Genomic DNA, 24,543 nt, shown 5'->3' on the forward strand with positions numbered 1-24,543 from the left:
GATGAGCTGGGGAATCGCTACCAGCTGCCAGTCTACTGCCTGTCCCCACCCGTCAACATGATCGAGGAGAAGAGTGACCTTGAGAGCCTTGAGGTCAGCGAGCCCCCCCCCAGCGAGGGTCAGGAGTGCCAGCTACGCCTGCGTCTGTCCACGGGCCGGGACCTGCGCCTGGCGGTGAGGACCACGGACACGGTGCAGCACATGAAGCGGCAGCTGCAGACGGTGGAGGGCGTGTCGGCGGCCACGCAGCGCTGGTTCTTCTCAGGCCGGCCGCTCACAGACAAGATGAAGCTGGAGGAGCTGAAGATCTCCAGGGACTACGTGGTGCAGGTGATCATCAGCCAGCCGCCCGCCCCCCTGCCCACCCAGGCACCGCCCGTCCCCACACCAACCACACCCACGTCCATGCCCGCCACACTGCCCCAGGACCCCACGCCCGTAGAGAACTAGTGCCTGGCACCTGGAGAGGGCACGCATGCAGGAAAAGACAGACCACCGAGGGAAGACCAGCTTTTGACAAGTGGAGATTTGGGTGCGGTTGTGAGGCAGACACGTGTCTGAGCAGGTGAAGGAACAGTCCTGGAGAACCGAGCCGAGCTAGGTGGTCATGTAAAGTGTTTGTTTAGAGTTGTGTGAGGGTTTGTTAAGCTGTGTGCCCTCCCTCTCTCTTCTCCTCTCTCCTCCACGAGACGGGGAGGTGTTTCTGCAAGGCATGCTGGGATAGCAGCAGGGGTGTCTCTGTGCCTCAGCCAGAGCAGGAGGACTCCGCCTCCGTGACTGAAGACAACCAACCAGGAGCAACAAGAGACTCCACCACAGGACATGAACACCTGCTAACCTGTCATTTCAAAAATCTACCTTTTACAAAAACTCTTTTTAAAAAAACTTGTCTTGTTTTTAGTGGAAACTGAACAACCAAAAAATAAGATCTGAGGAAACTATAGGAATATACAGTAACAGCCCATGTTGTTACAAACCATGTTCCCCTGCCTGTTCTCCATCTCCTCTGTAGCTTCTAGTCAACCAGCTGTCAGTCCTTCTATTGCCCCCCCCGTAGTAGCCTTGACCTGACCTGTAGCCTCTTTCTGCAGACGTTACATGTAGCTCTGCCAGTCAACTCGTCCTCCCCCGGGAGCCTTCCTCCCCCGGGAGCCGTCCTCCCTCGGGAGCCTTCCTCCCCCGGGAGCCATCCTCCCCCGGGAGCCTTCCTCCCCCGGGAGCCTTCCTCCCCCGGGAGCCTTCCTCCCCCGGGAGCCTACCTTTTAGTTGTGATCTTGGTTTGTGAAGTTAGTAGGCCGTCACTGCGTCGGATTAGTTCCCTTCTCATTCCCCAGTAAACATCCCATCATGTAAACGTGACACTTTCACCCTCCTGTTGTCTATTCATACCTGATATTATCTTGAGATGAACTACTGGAGGTTTCCGCAGAACTTAAAAAACTACAATGTTGTACATACTGAATGTGCTGGGATGAAGTGTCATTGCAAAGTTTTTAATGACAATGTTTAGAAATTCTGCTTCACTGTACTTTAAGATACTTATCAGAGCAATGTATTTAGCATTGCGTAATCATTTGTGTGTGTGTAAGAGAGAGAGACAGAGAGAGACAGAGAGAGACAGAGAGCGACAGAGAGCGACAGAGAGAGAGGGAGAAAGAGACAGAAAGAGAGAGAGAAAGAGACAGAAAGCGAGAGAGAGAGAGAGAGAGAGAGAGAGAGAGAGAAGAGAGAGAGAGAGAGAGAGAGAGAGAGAGAGAGAGAGAATAGACAGAGAGAGAGAGAGAGAGAGAGAGAGAGAATAGACAGAGAGAGAGAGAGAGAGAGAGAGAGAGAGAGAGAGAGAGAGAGAGAGAGAAGAGAGACAGAGAGAGAGAGAGAGAGAGAAGAGAGAGAGAGAGAGAGAGAGAGAGAGAGAGAGAAAGAGAGAGAGAGAGAAGAGAGAGAGAGACAGAGAGAGAGAGAGAGAGAGAGAGAGAAAGAGACAGAGAGAGGGAGAGAGAGAACTGCATGTTTGAGAGGGTGTTGAGAGAGAGTGTTCAATATGTTCTGGTGACAAGAGTCAGACCTTATAACATAGAAGGGGTTTACAACCTTAGCAGGACTCTAGGGGTTGTACTGTGAACAGACTAAGTCACACCAGTCGTCTTGACCTTTACTCCAGCAGCTGTTCACACAAGACTTCCTCTGTATCTCTCGCGGTGTGTTTGAGTGTGTTTTTAAGGTACATTGAGACGTATTCATGGGGGGAAAAAATTAATTTCAGAAACCCAGTTGCATATTTTGATGAAACAGAATGTTTTTAATTAAATTGACCAACATTTGTACGCCACAATTTCTGTGTCTCTCTCATTTCATTGGACCAGTTGATGGGAATAGAAGTGGTGCTGGGGTTTCAGTCGGGGATAAATGGAATGGCAAAGTGAACGAGCAGAATTCCATCTGTAGTATAACCTGTCCCATACAGAGGTTACTGTACATTCAAAAACACCTTGATTACCATAGAAGTAGGGAAGTAGTATTGGGGGTGGGGGTGCTGTCATTTATTTTGCCAATGGGGAGTGGGGGGGGACATGTATTTTTTGCCCGCGCTGGTGCTATAGATGGATATATCTGCTGATATAAGACTATTACAGTGCACTACTTTTGTAAAAATAATTATATACTATATATTTTTTAATTGTGATTTTTCAGAGGGTGTCAGTACCCCTACTTCCCTCAGCTATGAATCTATCTATAGATTCTATACAAACACAGATGTGAAGAACAGTCATGTTCAGAAGGAACAAAACATATATTTTTCTCCTGTTTTTGTACCTACTGACCATGACCCCTATTTGGAGTTCAGAGTCAAAGCACACTGGCATTGTGTTGTTGTGGCTTTACAGGATGTCGGCCCTAGTCTGCAGCAGAGGAGGAAGATGTGCTCTACACTTCCTTTGTGGGGTTTCCACCCTTTGGAAAGACAATGAGAAACAGGGAAGCAGCTTTGTGAGCGTAGTTCCATATTTCCTCTCATCTGCTGACAGAGAATACATCCTTTTTTTGCATCACTGTAGAGAGAGATGGACCTTTTGTCCATGTTGGGAAGACTAAGTAGTCTGCATGTTTACACATTAGCCTGGATACCCGAGGCACGCAAACCCCCATCCACTCTGCTGGTCATGAGTCTGCCTGTTTACACATTAGCCTGGATACCCGAGGCACGCAAACCACCATCCACTCTGCTGGTCATGAGTCTGCCTGTTTACACATTAGCCTGGATACCCGAGGCACGCAAACCACCATCCACTCTGCTGGTCATGAGTCTGCATGTTTACACATTAGCCTGGATACCCGAGGCACGCAAACCCCCATCCACTCTGCTGGTCATGAGTCTGCCTGTTTACACATTAGCCTGGATACCCGAGGCACGCAAACCACCATCCACTCTGCTGGTCATGAGTCTGCATGTTTACACATTAGCCTGGATACCCGAGGCACGCAAACCCTCATCCACTCTGCTGGTCATGAGTCTGCATGTTTAAACATTAGCCTGGATACCCGAGGCACGCAAACCCCCATCCACTCTGCTGGTCATGAGTCTGCCTGTTTACACATTAGCCTGGACACCCGAGGCACGCAAACCCCCATCCACTCTGCTGGTCATGAGTCTGCCTGTTTACACATTAGCCTGGATACCCGAGGCACGCAAACCCCCATCCACTCTGCTGGTCATGAGTCTGCCTGTTTACACATTAGCCTGGATACCCGAGGCACGCAAACCCCCATCCACTCTGCTGGTCATGAGTCTGCCTGTTTACACATTAGCCTGGATACCCGAGGCACGCAAACCCCCATCCACTCTGCTGGTCATGAGTCTGCATGTTTACACATTAGCCTGGATACCCGAGGCACGCAAACCCCCATCCACTCTGCTGGTCATGAGTCTGCCTGTTTACACATTAGCCTGGATACCCGAGGCACGCAAACCCCCATCCACTCTGCTGGTCATGAGTCTGCATGTTTACACATTAGCCTGGATACCCGAGGCACGCAAACCCCATCCACTCTGCTGATCATGAGTCTGCCTGTTTACACATTAGCCTGGATACCCGAGGCACGCAAACCCCCATCCACTCTGCTGGTCATGAGTCTGCCTGTTTACACATTAGCCTGGATACCCGAGGCACGCAAACCCCCATCCACTCTGCTGGTCATGAGTCTGCATGTTTACACATTAGCCTGGATACCCGAGGCACGCAAACCCCCATCCACTCTGCTGGTCATGAGTCTGCCTGTTTACACATTAGCCTGGACACCCGAGGCACGCAAACCCCCATCCACTCTGCTGGTCATGAGTCTGCATGTTTACACATTAGCCTGGACACCCGAGGCACGCAAACCCCCATCCACTCTGCTGGTCATGAGTCTGCCTGTTTACACATTAGCCTGGACACCCGAGGCACGCAAACCCCCATCCACTCTGCTGGTCATGAGTCTGCATGTTTACACATTAGCCTGGATACCCGAGGCACGCAAACCCCCATCCACTCTGCTGGTCATGAGTCTGCCTGTTTACACATTAGCCTGGACACCCGAGGCACGCAAACCCCCATCCACTCTGCTGGTCATGAGTCTGCATGTTTACACATTAGCCTGGATACCCGAGGCACGCAAACCCCCATCCACTCTGCTGGTCATGAGTCTGCCTGTTTACACATTAGCCTGGACACCCGAGGCACGCAAACCCCCATCCACTCTGCTGGTCATGAGTCTGCCTGTTTACACATTAGCCTGGATACCCGAGGCACGCAAACCCCCATCCACTCTGCTGGTCATGAGTCTGCATGAGTCTGCCTGTTTACACATTAGCCTGGATACCCGAGGCACGCAAACCCCCATCCACTCTGCTGGTCATGAGTCTGCCTGTTTACACATTAGCCTGGATACCCGAGGCACGCAAATCCCCCATCCACTCTGCTGGTCATGAGTCTGCATGTTTACACATTAGCCTGGATACCCGAGGCACGCAAACCCCATCCACTCTGCTGGTCATGAGTCTGCCTGTTTACACATTAGCCTGGATACCCGAGGCACGCAAACCCCCATCCACTCTGCTGGTCATGAGTCTGCCTGTTTACACATTAGCCTGGATACCCGAGGCACGCAAACCCCCATCCACTCTGCTGGTCATGAGTCTGCATGTTTACACATTAGCCTGGATACCCGAGGCACGCAAACCCCATCCACTCTGCTGGTCATGAGTCTGCCTGTTTACACATTAGCCTGGATACCCGAGGCACGCAAACCCCCATCCACTCTGCTGGTCATGAGTCTGCATGTTTACACATTAGCCTGGATACCCGAGGCACGCAAACATTAGCCCCCCATCCACTCTGCTGGTCATGAGTCTGCCTGTTTACACATTAGCCTGGACACCCAGGCACGCAAACCCCCATCCACTCTGCTGGTCATGAGTCTGCATGTTTACACATTAGCCTGGATACCCGAGGCACGCAAACCCCCATCCACTCTGCTGGTCATGAGTCTGCCTGTTTACACATTAGCCTGGACACCCGAGGCACGCAAACCCCCATCCACTCTGCTGGTCATGAGTCTGCATGTTTACACATTAGCCTGGATACCCGAGGCACGCAAACCCCCATCCACTCTGCTGGTCATGAGTCTGCCTGTTTACACATTAGCCTGGACACCCGAGGCACGCAAACCCCCATCCACTCTGCTGGTCATGAGTCTGCCTGTTTACACATTAGCCTGGACACCCGAGGCACGCAAACCCCCATCCACTCTGCTGGTCATGAGTCTGCATGTTTACACATTAGCCTGGATACCCGAGGCACGCAAACCCCCATCCACTCTGCTGGTCATGAGTCTGCCTGTTTACACATTAGCCTGGACACCCGAGGCACGCAAACCCCCATCCACTCTGCTGGTCATGAGTCTGCATGTTTACACATTAGCCTGGATACCCGAGGCACGCAAACCCCCATCCACTCTGCTGGTCATGAGTCTGCCTGTTTACACATTAGCCTGGATACCCGAGGCACGCAAACCACCATCCACTCTGCTGGTCATGAGTCTGCATGTTTACACATTAGCCTGGATACCCGAGGCACGCAAACCCTCATCCACTCTGCTGGTCATGAGTCTGCCTGTTTACACATTAGCCTGGATACCCGAGGCACGCAAACCCCCATCCACTCTGCTGGTCATGAGTCTGCATGTTTACACATTAGCCTGGATACCCGAGGCACGCAAACCCCCATCCACTCTGCTGGTCATGAGTCTGCCTGTTTACACATTAGCCTGGATACCCGAGGCACGCAAACCCCCATCCACTCTGCTGGTCATGAGTCTGCCTGTTTACACATTAGCCTGGACACCCGAGGCACGCAAACCCCCATCCACTCTGCTGGTCATGAGTCTGCATGTTTACACATTAGCCTGGATACCCGAGGCACGCAAACCCCCATCCACTCTGCTGGTCATGAGTCTGCCTGTTTACACATTAGCCTGGACACCCGAGGCACGCAAACCCCCATCCACTCTGCTGGTCATGAGTCTGCATGTTTACACATTAGCCTGGACACCCGAGGCACGCAAACCCCCATCCACTCTGCTGGTCATGAGTCTGCCTGTTTACACATTAGCCTGGACACCCGAGGCACGCAAACCCCCATCCACTCTGCTGGTCATGAGTCTGCATGTTTACACATTAGCCTGGATACCCGAGGCACGCAAACCCCCATCCACTCTGCTGGTCATGAGTCTGCCTGTTTACACATTAGCCTGGACACCCGAGGCACGCAAACCCCCATCCACTCTGCTGGTCATGAGTCTGCATGTTTACACATTAGCCTGGATACCCGAGGCACGCAAACCCCCATCCACTCTGCTGGTCATGAGTCTGCCTGTTTACACATTAGCCTGGATACCCGAGGCACGCAAACCCCCATCCACTCTGCTGGTCATGAGTCTGCCTGTTTACACATTAGCCTGGATACCCGAGGCACGCAAACCCCCATCCACTCTGCTGGTCATGAGTCTGCATGTTTACACATTAGCCTGGATACCCGAGGCACGCAAACCCTCATCCACTCTGCTGATCATGAGTCTGCATGTTTAAACATTAGCCTGGATACCCGAGGCACGCAAACCCCCATCCACTCTGCTGGTCATGAGTCTGCCTGTTTACACATTAGCCTGGACACCCGAGGCACGCAAACCCCCATCCACTCTGCTGGTCATGAGTCTGCCTGTTTACACATTAGCCTGGATACCCGAGGCACGCAAACCCCCATCCACTCTGCTGGTCATGAGTCTGCCTGTTTACACATTAGCCTGGATACCCGAGGCACGCAAACCCCCATCCACTCTGCTGGTCATGAGTCTGCCTGTTTACACATTAGCCTGGATACCCGAGGCACGCAAACCCCCATCCACTCTGCTGGTCATGAGTCTGCATGTTTACACATTAGCCTGGATACCCGAGGCACGCAAACCCCCATCCACTCTGCTGGTCATGAGTCTGCCTGTTTACACATTAGCCTGGATACCCGAGGCACGCAAACCCCCATCCACTCTGCTGGTCATGAGTCTGCATGTTTACACATTAGCCTGGATACCCGAGGCACGCAAACCCCCATCCACTCTGCTGGTCATGAGTCTGCCTGTTTACACATTAGCCTGGATACCCGAGGCACGCAAACCCCCATCCACTCTGCTGGTCATGAGTCTGCCTGTTTACACATTAGCCTGGACACCCGAGGCACGCAAACCCCCATCCACTCTGCTGGTCATGAGTCTGCATGTTTACACATTAGCCTGGATACCCGAGGCACGCAAACCCCCATCCACTCTGCTGGTCATGAGTCTGCCTGTTTACACATTAGCCTGGACACCCGAGGCACGCAAACCCCCATCCACTCTGCTGGTCATGAGTCTGCATGTTTACACATTAGCCTGGACACCCGAGGCACGCAAACCCCCATCCACTCTGCTGGTCATGAGTCTGCCTGTTTACACATTAGCCTGGATACCCGAGGCACGCAAACCCCCATCCACTCTGCTGGTCATGAGTCTGCATGTTTACACATTAGCCTGGATACCCGAGGCACGCAAACCCCCATCCACTCTGCTGGTCATGAGTCTGCCTGTTTACACATTAGCCTGGACACCCGAGGCACGCAAACCCCATCCACTCTGCTGGTCATGAGTCTGCATGTTTACACATTAGCCTGGATACCCGAGGCACGCAAACCCCCATCCACTCTGCTGGTCATGAGTCTGCCTGTTTACACATTAGCCTGGACACCCGAGGCACGCAAACCCCCATCCACTCTGCTGGTCATGAGTCTGCCTGTTTACACATTAGCCTGGACACCCGAGGCACGCAAACCCCCATCCACTCTGCTGGTCATGAGTCTGCCTGTTTACACATTAGCCTGGATACCCGAGGCACGCAAACCCCCATCCACTCTGCTGGTCATGAGTCTGCCTGTTTACACATTAGCCTGGACACCCGAGGCACGCAAACCCCCATCCACTCTGCTGGTCATGAGTCTGCCTGTTTACACATTAGCCTGGATACCCGAGGCACGCAAACCCCCATCCACTCTGCTGGTCATGAGTCTGCCTGTTTACACATTAGCCTGGATACCCGAGGCACGCAAACCCCCATCCACTCTGCTGGTCATGAGTCTGCATGTTTACACATTAGCCTGGACACCCGAGGCACGCAAACCCCCATCCACTCTGCTGGTCATGAGTCTGCATGTTTACACATTAGCCTGGATACCCGAGGCACGCAAACCCCCATCCACTCTGCTGGTCATGAGTCTGCATGTTTACACATTAGCCTGGATACCCGAGGCACGCAAACCCCCATCCACTCTGCTGGTCATGAGTCTGCATGTTTACACATTAGCCTGGATACCCGAGGCACGCAAACCCCCATCCACTCTGCTGGTCATGAGTCTGCATGTTTACACATTAGCCTGGATACCCGAGGCACGCAAACCCCCATCCACTCTGCTGGTCATGAGTCTGCCTGTTTACACATTAGCCTGGATACCCGAGGCACGCAAACCCCCATCCACTCTGCTGGTCATGAGTCTGCCTGTTTACACATTAGCCTGGATACCCGAGGCACGCAAACCCCCATCCACTCTGCTGGTCGTGAGTCTGCCTGTTTACACATTAGCCTGGATACCCGAGGCACGCAAACCCCCATCCACTCTGCTGGTCGTGAGTCTGCCTGTTTACACATTAGCCTGGATACCCGAGGCACGCAAACCCCCATCCACTCTGCTGGTCGTGAGTCTGCCTGTTTACACATTAGCCTGGATACCCGAGGCACGCAAACCCCCATCCACTCTGCTGGTCGTGAGTCTGCATGTTTACACATTAGCCTGGATACCCGAGGCACGCAAACCCCCATCCACTCTGCTGGTCGTGAGTCTGCCTGTTTACACATTAGCCTGGATACCCGAGGCACGCAAACCCCCATCCACTCTGCTGGTCATGAGTCTGCCTGTTTACACATTAGCCTGGATACCCGAGGCACGCAAACCCCCATCCACTCTGCTGGTCATGAGTCTGCCTGTTTACACATTGGCCTGTATACCCGAGGCACGCAAACCCCCATCCACTCTGCTGGTCATGAGTCTGCCTGTTTACACATTAGCCTGGACACCCGAGGCACGCAAACCCCCATCCACTCTGCTGGTCATGAGTCTGCATGTTTACACATTAGCCTGGATACCCGAGGCACGCAAACCCCCATCCACTCTGCTGGTCATGAGTCTGCCTGTTTACACATTAGCCTGGATACCCGAGGCACGCAAACCCCCATCCACTCTGCTGGTCATGAGTCTGCATGTTTACACATTAGCCTGGATACCCGAGGCACGCAAACCCCCATCCACTCTGCTGGTCATGAGTCTGCATGTTTACACATTAGCCTGGATACCCGAGGCACGCAAACCCCCATCCACTCTGCTGGTCATGAGTCTGCATGTTTACACATTAGCCTGGATACCCGAGGCACGCAAACCCCCATCCACTCTGCTGGTCATGAGTCTGCCTGTTTACACATTAGCCTGGATACCCGAGGCACGCAAACCCCCATCCACTCTGCTGGTCATGAGTCTGCCTGTTTACACATTAGCCTGGATACCCGAGGCACGCAAACCCCCATCCACTCTGCTGGTCATGAGTCTGCATGTTTAAACATTAGCCTGGATACCCGAGGCACGCAAACCCCCATCCACTCTGCTGGTCATGAGTCTGCATGTTTAAACATTAGCCTGGATACCCGAGGCACGCAAACCCCCATCCACTCTGCTGGTCATGAGTCTGCATGTTTAAACATTAGCCTGGATACCCGAGGCACGCAAACCCCCATCCACTCTGCTGGTCATGAGTCTGCCTGTTTACACATTAGCCTGGATAAGGCACACAAACCCCCATCCACTCTGCTGGTCATGAGTCTGCATGTTTAAACATTAGCCTGGATACCCGAGGCACGCAAACCCCCATCCACTCTGCTGGTCATGAGTCTGCCTGTTTACACATTAGCCTGGATACCCGAGGCACACAAACCCCCATCCACTCTGCTGGTCATGAGTCTGCATGTTTACACATTAGCCTGGATACCCGAGGCACGCAAACCCCCATCCACTCTGCTGGTCATGAGTCTGCCTGTTTACACATTAGCCTGGATACCCGAGGCACGCAAACCCCCATCCACTCTGCTGGTCATGAGTCTGCCTGTGGACCTCCAGTGCATTCCCTTTTACCCTTTTACTTCTTTCCACATTTTGTTAAGTTACAGCTTTATTCAAAAATGGATCAAATTCATTTCCTCATCAATCTACACACAATACCCCATGATAACAAAGCGAAAACTGTTTTTTAGAAATGTTTGCAAATGTATTTAAAAAAGAAGCATAATTTAAATATATTTACATAAGTATTCAGACCCTTTGCTATGAGACTCGAAATTGAGCTCCGGTACATCCTATTTCCATGTTTCTACAACTTGATTGGAGTCCACCTGTGGTAAATTAAATTGATTGGACATTATTTGGAAAGGCACACACCTGTCTATATAAGGTCCTACAGCTGACAGTGCATGTCAGAGCAAAAAACAAGCCATGAGGTCGAAGGAATTATCTGTAGAGCTCCGAGACAGGACTGTGTTGAGGCACAGATCTGGGGAAGGGTACCAAAAAATGTCTGCAGCATTTAAGGTTCCCAAGAACACAGTGGCCTCCATCATTCTTAAATGGAAGAAGTTTGGAACCACCAAGACTCTTCCTAGAGCTGGCCGCCTGGCCAAACTGAAAAATCATGGGAGAAGGGCCTTGGTCAGGGATGTGACCAGGAACCCGATGGTCAGCCTGACAAAGCTCCAGAGTTCCTCTGTGGAGATGGGAAAACCTTCCGGAAAGACAACCACCTCTGCAGCACGACACCAATCAGGCCTTTATGGTAGAGTGGAGAGACAGAAGCCACTCCTCAGTAAAAGGCACATGACTGCCCGCTTGGAGTTTGCCAAAAGGCACCCAAAGGACTCTCAGACCATGAGAAACAAGATTTTCTGTTCTGATGAAACCTAGATTGAACTATTTGGCCTGAATGCCAAGCGTCACGTCTGGCGGAAACCTGGCACCATCCTTCCGGTGAAGCATGGCGGTGGCAGCATCATGTCTGGAGGAAACCTGGCACCATCCCTACGGTGAAGCATGGCGGTGGCAGCATCATGCTGTGGGGATGTTTTTCAGCTGCAGGGACTGGGAGACTAGTCAGGATCGAGGGAAAGTTGAAAGGAACAAAGTACATCCTTGATGAAAACCTGCTCCAGAGCACTCAGCACCTCAGACTGGGGCGAAGGTTCATCTTCCAACAGAACAATGACCCTAAGCACACAGCCAAGACAACACAAGAGTGGCTTCGGGACAAGTCTGAATGTCCTTGAGTGGCCCAGCCAGAGATCCGGACTTGAACCCGATCAAACATCTCTGGAGAGACCTGAAAATAGCTGTGCAGCGACACTCCCCATCCAACCTGACAGATCTTGAGATGATCTGCAGATATCTGCCGAAGTTGCTTCAACAATGGGTCTGAATACTTATGTAAATGTGATATTTCAGTTTATTTTAAATGTTATTTGGTCAAACATTTCTACAACCTTTTTGCTTTGTCATTATGGTGTATTGTGTGTAGATTGATGAGGGGAAAAACACTATATAATCCATTTTAGAATAAGGCTGTAACGTAACAAAATGTGGAAAAACTCAAGGGGTCTGAATACTTTCTGAAAGCACTGTAATTCTGGATATTAAAAAAAGGTTTGAACTATACCAAACTGTTTACAAATCTAACTGGCTTATGTTTGATCGTTTACAGTAATAAGGTCAGGTAATTTCCTGCAAGAGGAACTCAGCTGTCAGCTATAAATTATCAGTTGTTTAGCTTGTGAACCCCTGCCCTCATAATATTTTCATACTTTATAAATACATCCTATTATTTGTCAGATGAAATGCATTCAGGAATTTCCCCTGCCCATGTGAAAGCCTGATAGGATGTATTGGTGGAGGGAAAACCAGAGAACATGATCTGATACTACATTTACATTTCAGTCATTTAACTCGTATCCAGAGCGACTGAGTGCATTCATCTTGAGATAGCTAGGTGGGACATAGTAAGTAAAGTAGCTATCAGCAAAGTCAGTGCTAGTGGGGAAAGAAAGTGTGAGTGTTAGTTCACAAAAATGCAAGGATGTAAAAAAAAATACACATTTTTATATATTAAAGCAATATTGTTGGAAGTTTGTTCTCGTCAATGATTAGGGTTTTTTTTTTCACGTTGTACTGGCACATACCAATGATGTACAATAAATAAGCCCTGGATTGGTGATGCTATGTATTGGCCATTAAGAGGCTTTGAAACCACCGGTCGGCCATATTGGTACTCCCCAGTAGGAGCAGTGCTCCATAGTAATGAATGGAATTCTACAGTATTTCAAGTAAATGTTTCAAGGACAAAATGACATGTATTCTTTTGTAGTGGGGACAGAAACATTACAACTTTCAATTTCGCTCACATAATATAGTTTTAAAGTTCAGTTGTCTGTGAAAACAAATGTAGATGTTAATAAATGCATTGATAGAGCTTCCAGAATATTTTTTATTACAACGATGGGGAAGTTCCAAGATGGAGGTGCAGTGGCTTCAAAACAGCGCCCCCTGTTATCCATCTAGTGTATATATAAATGATCTGGTACATACTTACACTGAGTGCACAAAACATTAGGAACACCTGCTCCTTCCATGACATAGACTGACCAGGTGAAAACTATGATTCCTTATTGATGTCACCGGTTAAATCCACTTCAATCAGTGTAGATAAAGGGAAAGTGACAGGTTAAAGAAGGATTTTGTATGTGAGCCATCCAGAGGGTGAATGGGCAAGACAAAATATTTAAGTGTCTTTGAACAGAGTATGGTACACAGGAGGTTGGTGGCTTCTTAATTGGGGAGGACAGGCTCGTGGTAATGACTGGAGCGGAATGGGTGGAATGGTATTAAATACATCAAACACGTGGTTTCCATGTGTATGCTGTATGTTGGAACCATTATGGCTCTATGTTGGAACCATTATGGCTCTATGTTGCAACCATTATGGCTCTATGTTGGAACCATTATGGCTCTATGATGGAACCATTATGGCTCTATGTTGGAACCATTATGGCTCTATGTTGGAACCATTTTGGCTCTATGTTGGAACCATTTTGGCTCTATGTTGGAACCATTATGGCTCTATGTTGGAACCATTATGGCTCTATGTTGGAACCATTATGGCTCTATGTTGGAACCATTATGGCTCTATGTTGGAACCATTTGGCTCTATGTTGGAACCATTATGGCTCTATGTTGGAACCATTATGGCTCTATGTTGGAACCATTATGGCTCTATGTTGGAACCATTATGGCTCTATGTTGGAACCATTATGGCTCTATGTTGGAACCATTATGGCTCTATGTTGGAACCATTATGGCTCTATGTTAGAACCATTTTGGCTCTATGTTAGAACCATTTTGGCTGTATGTTGGAACCATTATGGCTCTATGTTGGAACCATTATGGCTCTCATTATGGCAGCCTCCACTGGCTCCACACCTGTTGTTTAGGTCTACTGGTATGGTAATAGGTGCCAGGGACACTGGTTTGAGTGTGTCAAGAACTGCAACGCTGCTGGGTTTTTCATGCTCAACAGTTTCCCTTGTGTATCAAGATCCACATCCAACCAATTTGACACCACTGTGGGAAGCATTGGAGTCAACATGGGCCAGCATCCCTGTGGAACGCTTTTGACACCTTGTAAAGTCCGTGGCCCGACGAATTGAGGCTGTTCTGAGGGCAAAGGGGTTGCAACTCAATATTACGAACGCATTCCTAATGTTTTGCACACTCAGTGTACAGTCAGGGGTGTTGAGTTCACAATTAAAACTATTTTATATTTCTCAGGAGACCCAAAACAACACGTGCCACAACACATTCACCCCATATGACACCTCTGCAACAATGGGGTGGCAGGTCAAATGTCCCTGAATATGGCTATATGAAGCCGAACAATGTAGTCTGTTATTATGAATTTATCAAATGTGACATTAATTGGATTGTATGACATTGAGAGAGGCCCTCTGACAGCTACATGGACACCTCAGAGGAAATCATTGGGAAAGATTATAATGCTCTCAGCTCGCCTCTCCCTTGCAATTAGTCTGATGGTGTAATCCACTCCTCTGTAAACGGATGCCATATCTAATCAACATTCCAACGCTAGGCTAATTAGTAGGCCATCTCATCTGGGGGAGGATTCTACTGCTGCTACTGATCTCTACCCTGCATCCTAATGGTTCTACCATAGAGCCAAAATGGTTCCAACATAGAGCCATAATGGTTCCAACATAGAGCCATAATGGTTCCAACATAGAGCCAAAATGGTTCCAACATAGAGCCATAATGGTTCCAACATAGAGCCATAATGGTTCCAACATAGAGCCATAATGGTTCCAACATAGAGCCATAATGGTTCCAACATAGAGCCATAATGGTTCCAACATAGAGCCATAATGGTTCCAACATAGAGCCATAATGGTTCTAACATAGAGCCAAAATGGTTCTAACATAGAGCCATAATGGTTCCAACATAGAGCCATAATGGTTCCAACATAGAGCCATAATGGTTCCAACATAGAGCCATAATGGTTCTAACATAGAGCCAAAATGGTTCTAACATAGAGCCATAATGGTTCCAACATAGAGCCATAATGGTTCTAACATAGAGCCAAAATGGTTCTACCATAGAGCCAAAATGGTTCCAACATAGAGCCATAATGGTTCCAACATAGAGCCATAATGGTTCTAACATAGAGCCATAATGGTTCTAACATAGAGCCATAATGGTTCCAACATAGAGCCAAAATGGTTCCAACATAGAGCCATAATGGTTCTAACATAGAGCCATAATGGTTCCAACATAGAGCCATAATGGTTCCAACATAGAGCCAAAATGGTTCCAACATAGAGCCATAATGGTTCCAACATAGAGCCAAAATGGTTCCAACATAGAGCCATAATGGTTCCAACATAGAGCCAAAATGGTTCCAACATAGAGCCATAATGGTTCTAACATAGAGCCATAATGGTTCCAACATAGAGCCATAATGGTTCCAACATAGAGCCAAAATGGTTCCAACATAGAGCCATAATGGTTCTACCATAGAGCCAAAATGGTTCCAACATAGAGCCATAATGGTTCCAACATAGAGCCATAATGGTTCCAACATAGAGCCATAATGGTTCCAACATACAGCCAAAATGGTTCCAACATAGAGCCAAAATGGTTCCAACATAGAGCCATAATGGTTCCAACATAGAGCCATAATGGTTCCAACATAGAGCCATAATGGTTCTAACATAGAGCCATAATGGTTCCAACATAGAGCCATAATGGTTCCAACATAGAGCCATAATGGTTCCAACATAGAGCCATAATGGTTCCAACATAGAGCCATAATGGTTCCAACATAGAGCCATAATGGTTCTAACATAGAGCCATAATGGTTCCAACATAGAGCCATAATGGTTCCAACATAGAGCCATAATGGTTCCAACATAGAGCCATAATGGTTCTAACATAGAGCCATAATGGTTCTAACATAGAGCCATAATGGTTCCAACATAGAGCCACAATGGTTCTAACATAGAGCCATAATGGTTCCAACATAGAGCCATAATGGTTCCAACATAGAGCCAAAATGGTTCCAACATAGAGCCAAAATGGTTCCAACATAGAGCCATAATGGTTCCAACATAGAGCCAAAATGGTTCTAACATAGAGCCACAATGGTTCTAACATAGAGTCATAATGGTTCCAACATAGAGCCATAATGGTTCCAACATAGAGCCAAAATGGTTCCAACATAGAGCCAAAATGGTTCCAACATAGAGCCATAATGGTTCCAACATAGAGCCAAAATGGTTCTAACATAGAGCCAAAATGGTTCTAACATAGAGCCATAATGTTTCTAACATAGAGCCATAATGGTTCTAACATAGAGCCATAATGGTTCCATCATACAGCCATAATGGTTCCATCATAGAGCCATAATGGAAGAGTCAAAGGAAGCACAGAGTGAGATTAATTCCCCATCTTATTTCATGAAACAATTACGATTTTATTTGTCAGGGGTCTTTACTGTAAAAACACAAACTCGGATTAAGTTAATTCGACTCCAAATGGGTGAATGTCACTGGATAAGATATTAAAAAATAAATCACTCAAAAGCGTGTTTAAGTGAAGAAAACTAAAATGAACATATTTGAGATATTATCAGTGTGGATGTGGAATCTTTGTAACCAGTATCCCTTGCTGATGTAACCCATGTGAGAGCTGTGTGACTAAAGAGTTTGATAGATGAGGGGGAACTGAAGGGGAACTGTGTGGTAATGTAGATTTGATTCATTCTCCATCAAAATATATTAAAGGGCAATTCATTTTGTGGAAATCCCTGAAAATAGTATTTCATAAATTGGACATTTAGACGGAGGTTCTCCACCTGTGGTACAGTAAACCCCTGAATGGAAATCCGTTTCCCAATCCACTTTCACACTCTTTATCTACTTCCTCTTTTTCCTCACAATCTATGAATTCTTAGCCACATGTATAGTTATCAAATGTACTATATACAGCTATTAGCTACACATCTAAGAACCCCCTTCACACAGAGTTCCCTAATGCAGACTACACGACTCAAGTGTTGGTAGATACTAGGTAGGCACATGATTCTCACTTCAACCCACCCATTTCCAGTTCCTTTTAGTCTCTTTGTATTGCTTAGTCTCAGTGTTCTACTTCCTGGTTTGCTATCCTAACCTCAATTCACACAAATGTTCTGTAAAGTCTGGGTGTAAACCTGTCGTGTTATATGGCACAGCTAGGCAACTACATACCTCATCACCATATTGTTTTTATTAACTTTTTTGGTTGCTCTTTTGCACACCACTATTTCTACATGGACATCCTCATCTGCACATCTTTCTCTCCAGTGTTAATTTGCTAAATTGTAATTACTTCGCTACTATTGGCCTTTTTATTGCCTTACCTCCTTACTCCATTTGCACACACTGTATATAGACTTTTTAAAATTGTGTTATTGACTGTATGTTTGTTTTACTCCATGTGTAACTCTGTGTTGTTGTTTGTGTCGCACTGCTTTGCTTTATCTTGGCCAGGTCGCAGTTGTAAATGAGAACTTGTTCTCAACTGGCCTAGCTGGTTAATGTAGCCTATGGATGTAGCTCACAGTAAGAACCAAGTCATGGGTGGGATATTGGGATGATGTATTCACGCTGCAGTACTGTATAGCAGAGCAGAGGTCAATAGAGGTTTTGTATGTGCTGACAAAGCACATTTCCCTCAGGAAAGAACTGACCTTCATTCATATTTTCATTATAAGGAAGGACAGATCATGCAGAAATTAAAAAGAAAAAGCACATGCTTCCTGAATCCTACTCTAGTGAAATGTATTTAGTGGATTTAAGTGTGCACACATATTTTATACTGAACCACGTGGAACCCTAACCACACATAACAATGCTCTCCTGTCCATCTTAGACCAAAGTGGGAATGAGTTCCCCCATACCACTGCTGATGTCACGGGACTTGTGACCAGGTCATTAGCTGATTTCTGGATTGCATCACCACTACATTGGTAGTGACATCAGTCACCATTCCACAGAAGTCCCGAAAACAGGACCTTCCATTCAGCAGTCTAGTGCTTTACCTTAACTGACTATACATTCTCAAACTCTGATCATCAAAAAAAAATGAGACTGATAGGTGATCAGTTCCTCTTCCTTGTCAGGATTCACTTCTGTTCCACTGATCTATAAATACTGTCTGGGTCCACCTGACAATACTACAGCCAGGAGAAACTCTCTGCTCACATCTCATTATCAAGGTAAGACATAACGTACTTCTACAACCTTGTTGATTAAAGTCTATTTAACTTTGTCTGGTTCGGGAGAGCGGTCATTAACATTTAGATACAATACATAGAAATGAACTTTAAAGTACTGTTGTTGTTTTCTCTGTCTGCCAGATGAACATGTTACTACACCATGTCCTGTGTCTCATCCTTCACGTGGTGTCAAGCAGCCAGTATGGGACAGAGACCATCGAGACTCTCATGCCAAATGGTGAATGTTTCAGGCTATATATAATCTTATCTTTACCCATCTTCTCCTCTTGACATATACACTATCTACTTCTGGTTGAATAACTTACGATGTCATAATATTCCTATGTCGGGAGATTCATGAAATTCAAACATTTGTGTAAAACAAACGTTCGACATGAACGATGTACTAAAAAGAGTGGTGGCCATGTGGTTCCCAGTGAAGGTGGTGAAGGTGGATCTGAGGATCTTCACTGAGACGCAGGTCCCTCTGCTCTGTGGGGACTCCTATCAGGACACAGAGGTGATCTGGCTGAAGGACAGTGTGCGTGAAGGACAAGGGAACCAGATCCAGGTGAAAGTGGAGGAGATGATGGGAGCGAACTACAGCTGCCACAACGCTGCTGGAGACTACCTCAACCACACTCTGGTGCTGGTGCAGGACATACCATCGCCCAACAGAATGAGACGCGTCCTGGAGAAGTCACGTGATGCAGATGAGGATGGTGTGTGTGTGTTTGTGTGTGTGCGTGTGTGTGTGCGCGCGTGTGTGTGTGTGTGCGAGAGAGAGAGAGTTTCCACCCTCTCTCATTCTGTTTCTCTTTTTACCCAGAGTACATAAGATGTTTGGCAAAAAATTACAATGGAACATTTCATTGCTTTTGGAAGAAGACCACCTATCGGACGTCAGCTGTTGTTGCTCTGGTCCAAGTAGGACAGTAAGTCATCAAACATACAGTAGATTAAATACGTATGACCAATGGGCTGATCTCATGTACTGATGGTTACATTATTTGATCTTGTCACAGGAGTGATGCTAGTCGAAGGTAATACTACAACAGTGCAAACGCTCTCTCCACTGACTCTCTACTGACTCTCTACTGACTCTCCACTGACTCTCTACTGTCTCTCTACTGACTCTCCACTGACTCTCCACTGACTCTCCGTTGACTCTCCACTGACTCTCCACTGACTCTCTACTGACTCTCTACTGACTCTCCACTGACTCTCTACTGACTCTCTACTGACTCTCCACTGACTCTCCACTGACTCTCTACTGACTCTCTACTGACTCTCCGTTGACTCTCTACTGACTCTCTACTGACTCTCTCCACTGACTCTCCACTGACTCTCTACTGACTCTCCACTGACTCTCCACTGACTCTCCGTTGACTCTCCACTGACTCTCCACTGACTCTCTACTGACTCTCTACTGACTCTCCACTGACTCTCCACTGACTCTCCACTGACTCTCTCTACTGACTCTCCACTGACTCTCCACTGACTCTCCACTGACTCTCCGTTGACTCTCCACTGACTCTCCACTGACTCTCCGTTGACTCTCCACTGACTCTCTACTGACTCTCTACTGACTCTCTACTGACTCTCCACTGACTCTCCACTGACTCTCCACTGACTCTCCGTTGACTCTCCGTTGACTCTCCACTGACTCTCTACTGACTCTCCACTGACTCTCCGTTGACTCTCCACTGACTCTCTACTGACTCTCCACTGACTCTCCGTTGACTCTCCACTGACTCTCTACTGACTCTCCGTTGACTCTCCACTGACTCTCCACTGACTCTCCGTTGACTCTCCACTGACTCTCCACTGACTCTCCACTGACTCTCCACTGACTCTCTGTTGACTCTCCACTGACTCTCTACTGACTCGCCACTGACTCTCTACTGACTCTCCACTGACTCTCCATTGACTCTCCACTGACTCTCTACTGACTCTCTACTGACTCTCCACTGACTCTCCACTGACTCTCCGTTGACTCTCTACTGACTCTCCACTGACTCTCTACTGACTCTCCACTGACTCTCTACTGACTCTCCACTGACTCTCCACTGACTCTCCGTTGACTCTCCACTGACTCTCTACTGACTCTCCACTGACTCTCCGTTGACTCTCCACTGACTCTCTACTGACTCTCCGTTGACTCTCCACTGACTCTCTACTGACTCTCCGTTGACTCTCCACTGACTCTCCACTGACTCTCCGTTGACTCTCCACTGACTCTCCACTGACTCTCCACTGACTCTCCACTGACTCTCTGTTGACTCTCCACTGACTCTCTACTGACTCTCCACTGACTCTCTACTGACTCTCCACTGACTCTCCGTTGACTCTCCACTGACTCTCTACTGACTCTCTACTGACTCTCCACTGACTCTCCGTTGACTCTCCACTGACTCTCTACTGACTCTCTACTGACTCTCCACTGACTCTCCACTGACTCTCCACTGACTCTCCACTGACTCTCTACTGACTCTCCGTTGACTCTCTACTGACTCTCCACTCTCTACTGACTCTCCGTTGACTCTCTACTGACTCTCCACTGACTCTCCACTGACTCTCCGTTGACTCTCCACTGACTCTCTACTGACTCTCCGTTGACTCTCCACTGACTCTCCACTGACTCTCTACTGACTCTCCACTGACTCTCCGTTGACTCTCCACTGATTCTCTACTGACTCTCCGTTGACTCTCCACTGACTCTCCACTGACTCTCTACTGTCTCTCCGTTGACTCTCCACTGACTCTCTGTTGACTCTCTACTGACTCTCCGTTGACTCTCCGTTGACTCTCCAGACTCTCCGTTGACTCTCCACTGACTCTCCACTGACTCTCCACTGACTCTCTGTTGACTCCCCACTGACTCTCTACTGACTCTCCACTGCCACTGACTGACTCTACTGACTCTCCACTGACTCTCCGTTGACTCCCCACTGACTCTCTACTGACTCTCTACTGACTCTCCACTGACTCTCCGTTGACTCTCTACTGACTCTCCACTCTCTACTGACTCTCCGTTGACTCTCTACTGACTCTCCACTGACTCTCCACTGACTCTCCGTTGACTCTCCACTGACTCTCTACTGACTCTCCGTTGACTCTCCACTGACTCTCCACTGACTCTCTACTGACTCTCCACTGACTCTCCGTTGACTCTCCACTGATTCTCTACTGACTCTCCGTTGACTCTCCACTGACTCTCCACTGACTCTCTACTGTCTCTCCGTTGACTCTCCACTGACTCTCTACTGACTCTCCGTTGACTCTCTACTGACTCTCCGTTGACTCTCCAGACTCTCCGTTGACTCTCCGTTGACTCTCTACTGACTCTCCACTGACTCTCCTCTGACTCTCTACTGACTCTCCGTTGACTCTCTACTGACTCTCCGTTGACTCTCTACTGACTCTCCACTGACTCTCCACTGACTCTCTCCAGATTCTCTACTGACTCTCCACTGACTCTCCAGATTCTCTACTGACTCTCCGTTGACTCTCCACTGACTCTCCGTGAAGAGCTTTTGATTTGTTGTTATGTTTGAAAATGAGTCTTCTTTCAGAGAGTGAGAAGGCCCAAGGCTGACCAGGAGATTTGTGTCCCTCATCCAGGTTCTCTGGCAGAAACTTCTCCTGCTCCGTTCACAGTGATGGTGCAGGTTTGACCTGTGAGGACCTGGACAGCTGTTCCTTTGCTGAGGAGGTGTCCCGTATCGACCTGACCGTCTACTTCAGGAGCAACTACCTCCTAGAGGACTACACCGTTACACCATTCTACATACGAGAAATAGGTACAGTAAGGCCAAGGAAAACATGTCCTCCACACTCATTCACTGGAATTAGCATCGTCACATCATTCAGGTTAATATACCCTACATCTCATTCCATCCTTGTTTCATGTAGACATGCTTTCTGTTGTGCAGTACATCATGGGATTCATATGGCCACCGCTTCATTCAATTTTAACCTTCAGTAATATTGGTTCTGTCTGGTCTCCTTCTCTCCCTCGTCAGTGGAGACAGACAAGATCCACATCACCAAGGTGGAGGAGAACACCTTTCAGTGGGGGTACCCTGCCACGTGGAGCCTCCCATGCTCTTACTACCCCCTCACATTCCAGGTCAAAGTGGTCCACGCCAGGGAAGGCTGTGACTCTGAAAAACAGGTATAAGCCCATTTTTAATGCAACAATTTTGTTCTTGAAATCATCAATATTGCGATTTCTGATAATGTCTTGATTAACCATTTAATCTGGTCTGTGATACTATGTCAATCTTTACAATCATTACTTTTACAACATGGTACTCTGTAATTGTGACTTCATACATGTATTAATGTGTAGAAGAACATTGTCACCAGGGATGAAATTCTAAGATGAGGGTACCATCTCTCCTCTCTTGATATATAGGTCCTTCTAAAGGAAACCAAAGAAACGAAGTTTACCGTCGTTCACAGCTCCAAGAGGTATCGTTTCTGCCTGCGGGCGAAGGATGAACTGGTTGACCGTCCCTGGGGTCAGTGGACCGATTACGAGTGAGTCGTCTTTTTCACCAGCTCTCTTGCTTTTTCACCAGCTCTCTAGCTTTTTCACCAGCTCTCTAGCTTTTTCACTAGATCTCTAGCTTTTTCACCAGCTCTCTAGCTTTTTCACTAGATCTCTAGCTTTTTCACCAGCTCTCTAGCTTTTTCACTAGATCTCTAGCTTTTTCACCAGCTCTCTAGCTTTTTCACTAGCTCTCTAGCTTTTTCACCAGCTCTCTAGCTTTTTCACCAGCTCTCTACTTTTTCACCAGCTCTTGCTTTTTCACCAGCTCTCTAGCTTTTTCACCAGCTCTCTAGCTTTTTCACCAGCTCTCTAGCTTTTTCACCAGCTCTCTAGCTTTTTCACCAGCTCTCTAGCTTTTTCACCAGCTCTCTAGCTTTTTCACTAGCTCTCTAGCTTTTTCACCAGCTCTCTAGCTTTTTTACTAGCTCTCTAGCTTTTTCACCAGCTCTCTAGCTTTTTCATTTGCTTTATTTCTTTCTTCAGTTTGTTTTAGTAAATACTTTCTTACAACGTTTTGTTTTCTTCTTAAAACTGCTTTGTTGGTTAAGGGCTTGTAAGGAAGAAGTTCACTGTAAGGTCTAAACCTGTTGTATTCGGCACATTGGACAAATAACATTTGATTAGCTCTAATACACAGCTTTGTGAGAAGTTTAGGAGTGTCAAACGTTGTGTTAAACTGTGCATAGACGAAAGGTTTGTGACTGTCTTTGTACAACAGGGTAAAGCATCAACATAAGAAACATTGACAGGTATGATGGCTCAACCTATAACATTTGAATTGCATGTTATTTCATCATAATTTTTCAGTTAATGTGAAGTTTCTAGAAAATTATCTAATTTCTTTCTCTTTATAGTAAAAAGGAAAACCCACCCAGATGAGACAACATACCATCACTCAGCTTCAACCATCACATCCAAATGTCTCGTCACTGAGCAGATGTTTTGTTTTACATTATACCGAAGAGAATAAAATGCAATGTAGTATATTATGATTGTTGTAATTCGAATGTAAGGAAAGTTATTTATTAATTTAATAGTTCTCAAATGTAACCATGATTTATGTTATTTATCTTGTATGTTTCATTACTGTAGCATGAAGATTTGTCTAAATAATGAAATAGATAAAAATAAAAGCCCTGAACTCAGATACATGCCCCTGCTCATGTGTTAGCCATACGTCTGAATCAGCAAATTGTCATTTGTATATGTTTTTTAATGATCACTTTAAAGGCACTAGAATGAATTTATTTTTTATAATTGTTACACTAATGTAACTGACTGTATAATAATCAGACTGGTAAAGGAGCTTTTGTAGAAAATATTTAATTTACAGTTGGGATATGTTCACAACAGTGTCCACTTGTTAAAACATGTTCATGTTGTCTGACATACAACAGGACACAACTAATGTGATGATTTGTAAAAGATCAGGGAGCCAAGTTATTTGTAAAAG

At 47.2% G+C, this 24,543-nt stretch overlaps 2 protein-coding genes across 3 annotated transcripts in view; both read left to right on the plus strand.

Moving 5' to 3' along the window:
* The window catches only part of LOC118390639 (ubiquitin domain-containing protein 2-like), a 67,128-nt gene extending 66,258 nt beyond the window's left edge, over window positions 1-870 (plus strand). The window contains exon 3 of the mRNA XM_052529434.1: window positions 1-870. This exon is cut by the window's left edge and continues 20 nt beyond it. Within this exon, the coding sequence (XP_052385394.1) occupies window positions 1-450 (450 nt within the window). The 3' untranslated portion in view covers window positions 451-870.
* A 15,473-nt stretch (window positions 871-16,343) lies between these two features.
* On the plus strand, window positions 16,344-24,235 carry LOC118389797 (interleukin-12 subunit beta-like). Of its 2 annotated transcripts, none has more exons than XM_035779650.2 (9): window positions 16,344-18,532; window positions 18,674-18,770; window positions 18,970-19,254; window positions 19,362-19,467; window positions 22,157-22,335; window positions 22,558-22,709; window positions 22,953-23,077; window positions 23,809-23,839; window positions 23,945-24,235. In XM_035779650.2, the coding sequence occupies exons 2-8, from the start codon at window positions 18,674-18,676 to the stop codon at window positions 23,834-23,836; spliced, it is 972 nt and encodes a 323-aa protein (XP_035635543.1). In that variant the 5' UTR covers window positions 16,344-18,532; the 3' UTR covers window positions 23,837-23,839; window positions 23,945-24,235. The 2 variants fall into 2 exon arrangements, with proteins under 2 accessions (XP_035635543.1, XP_052385395.1); XM_052529435.1 differs by having other exon boundaries at window positions 18,975-19,254.
* Window positions 24,236-24,543: the final 308 nt, after the last annotated feature.

Source organism: Oncorhynchus keta, chromosome 11, assembly GCF_023373465.1.
Source record: "Oncorhynchus keta strain PuntledgeMale-10-30-2019 chromosome 11, Oket_V2, whole genome shotgun sequence".
NCBI lineage: Eukaryota > Metazoa > Chordata > Actinopteri > Salmoniformes > Salmonidae > Oncorhynchus > Oncorhynchus keta.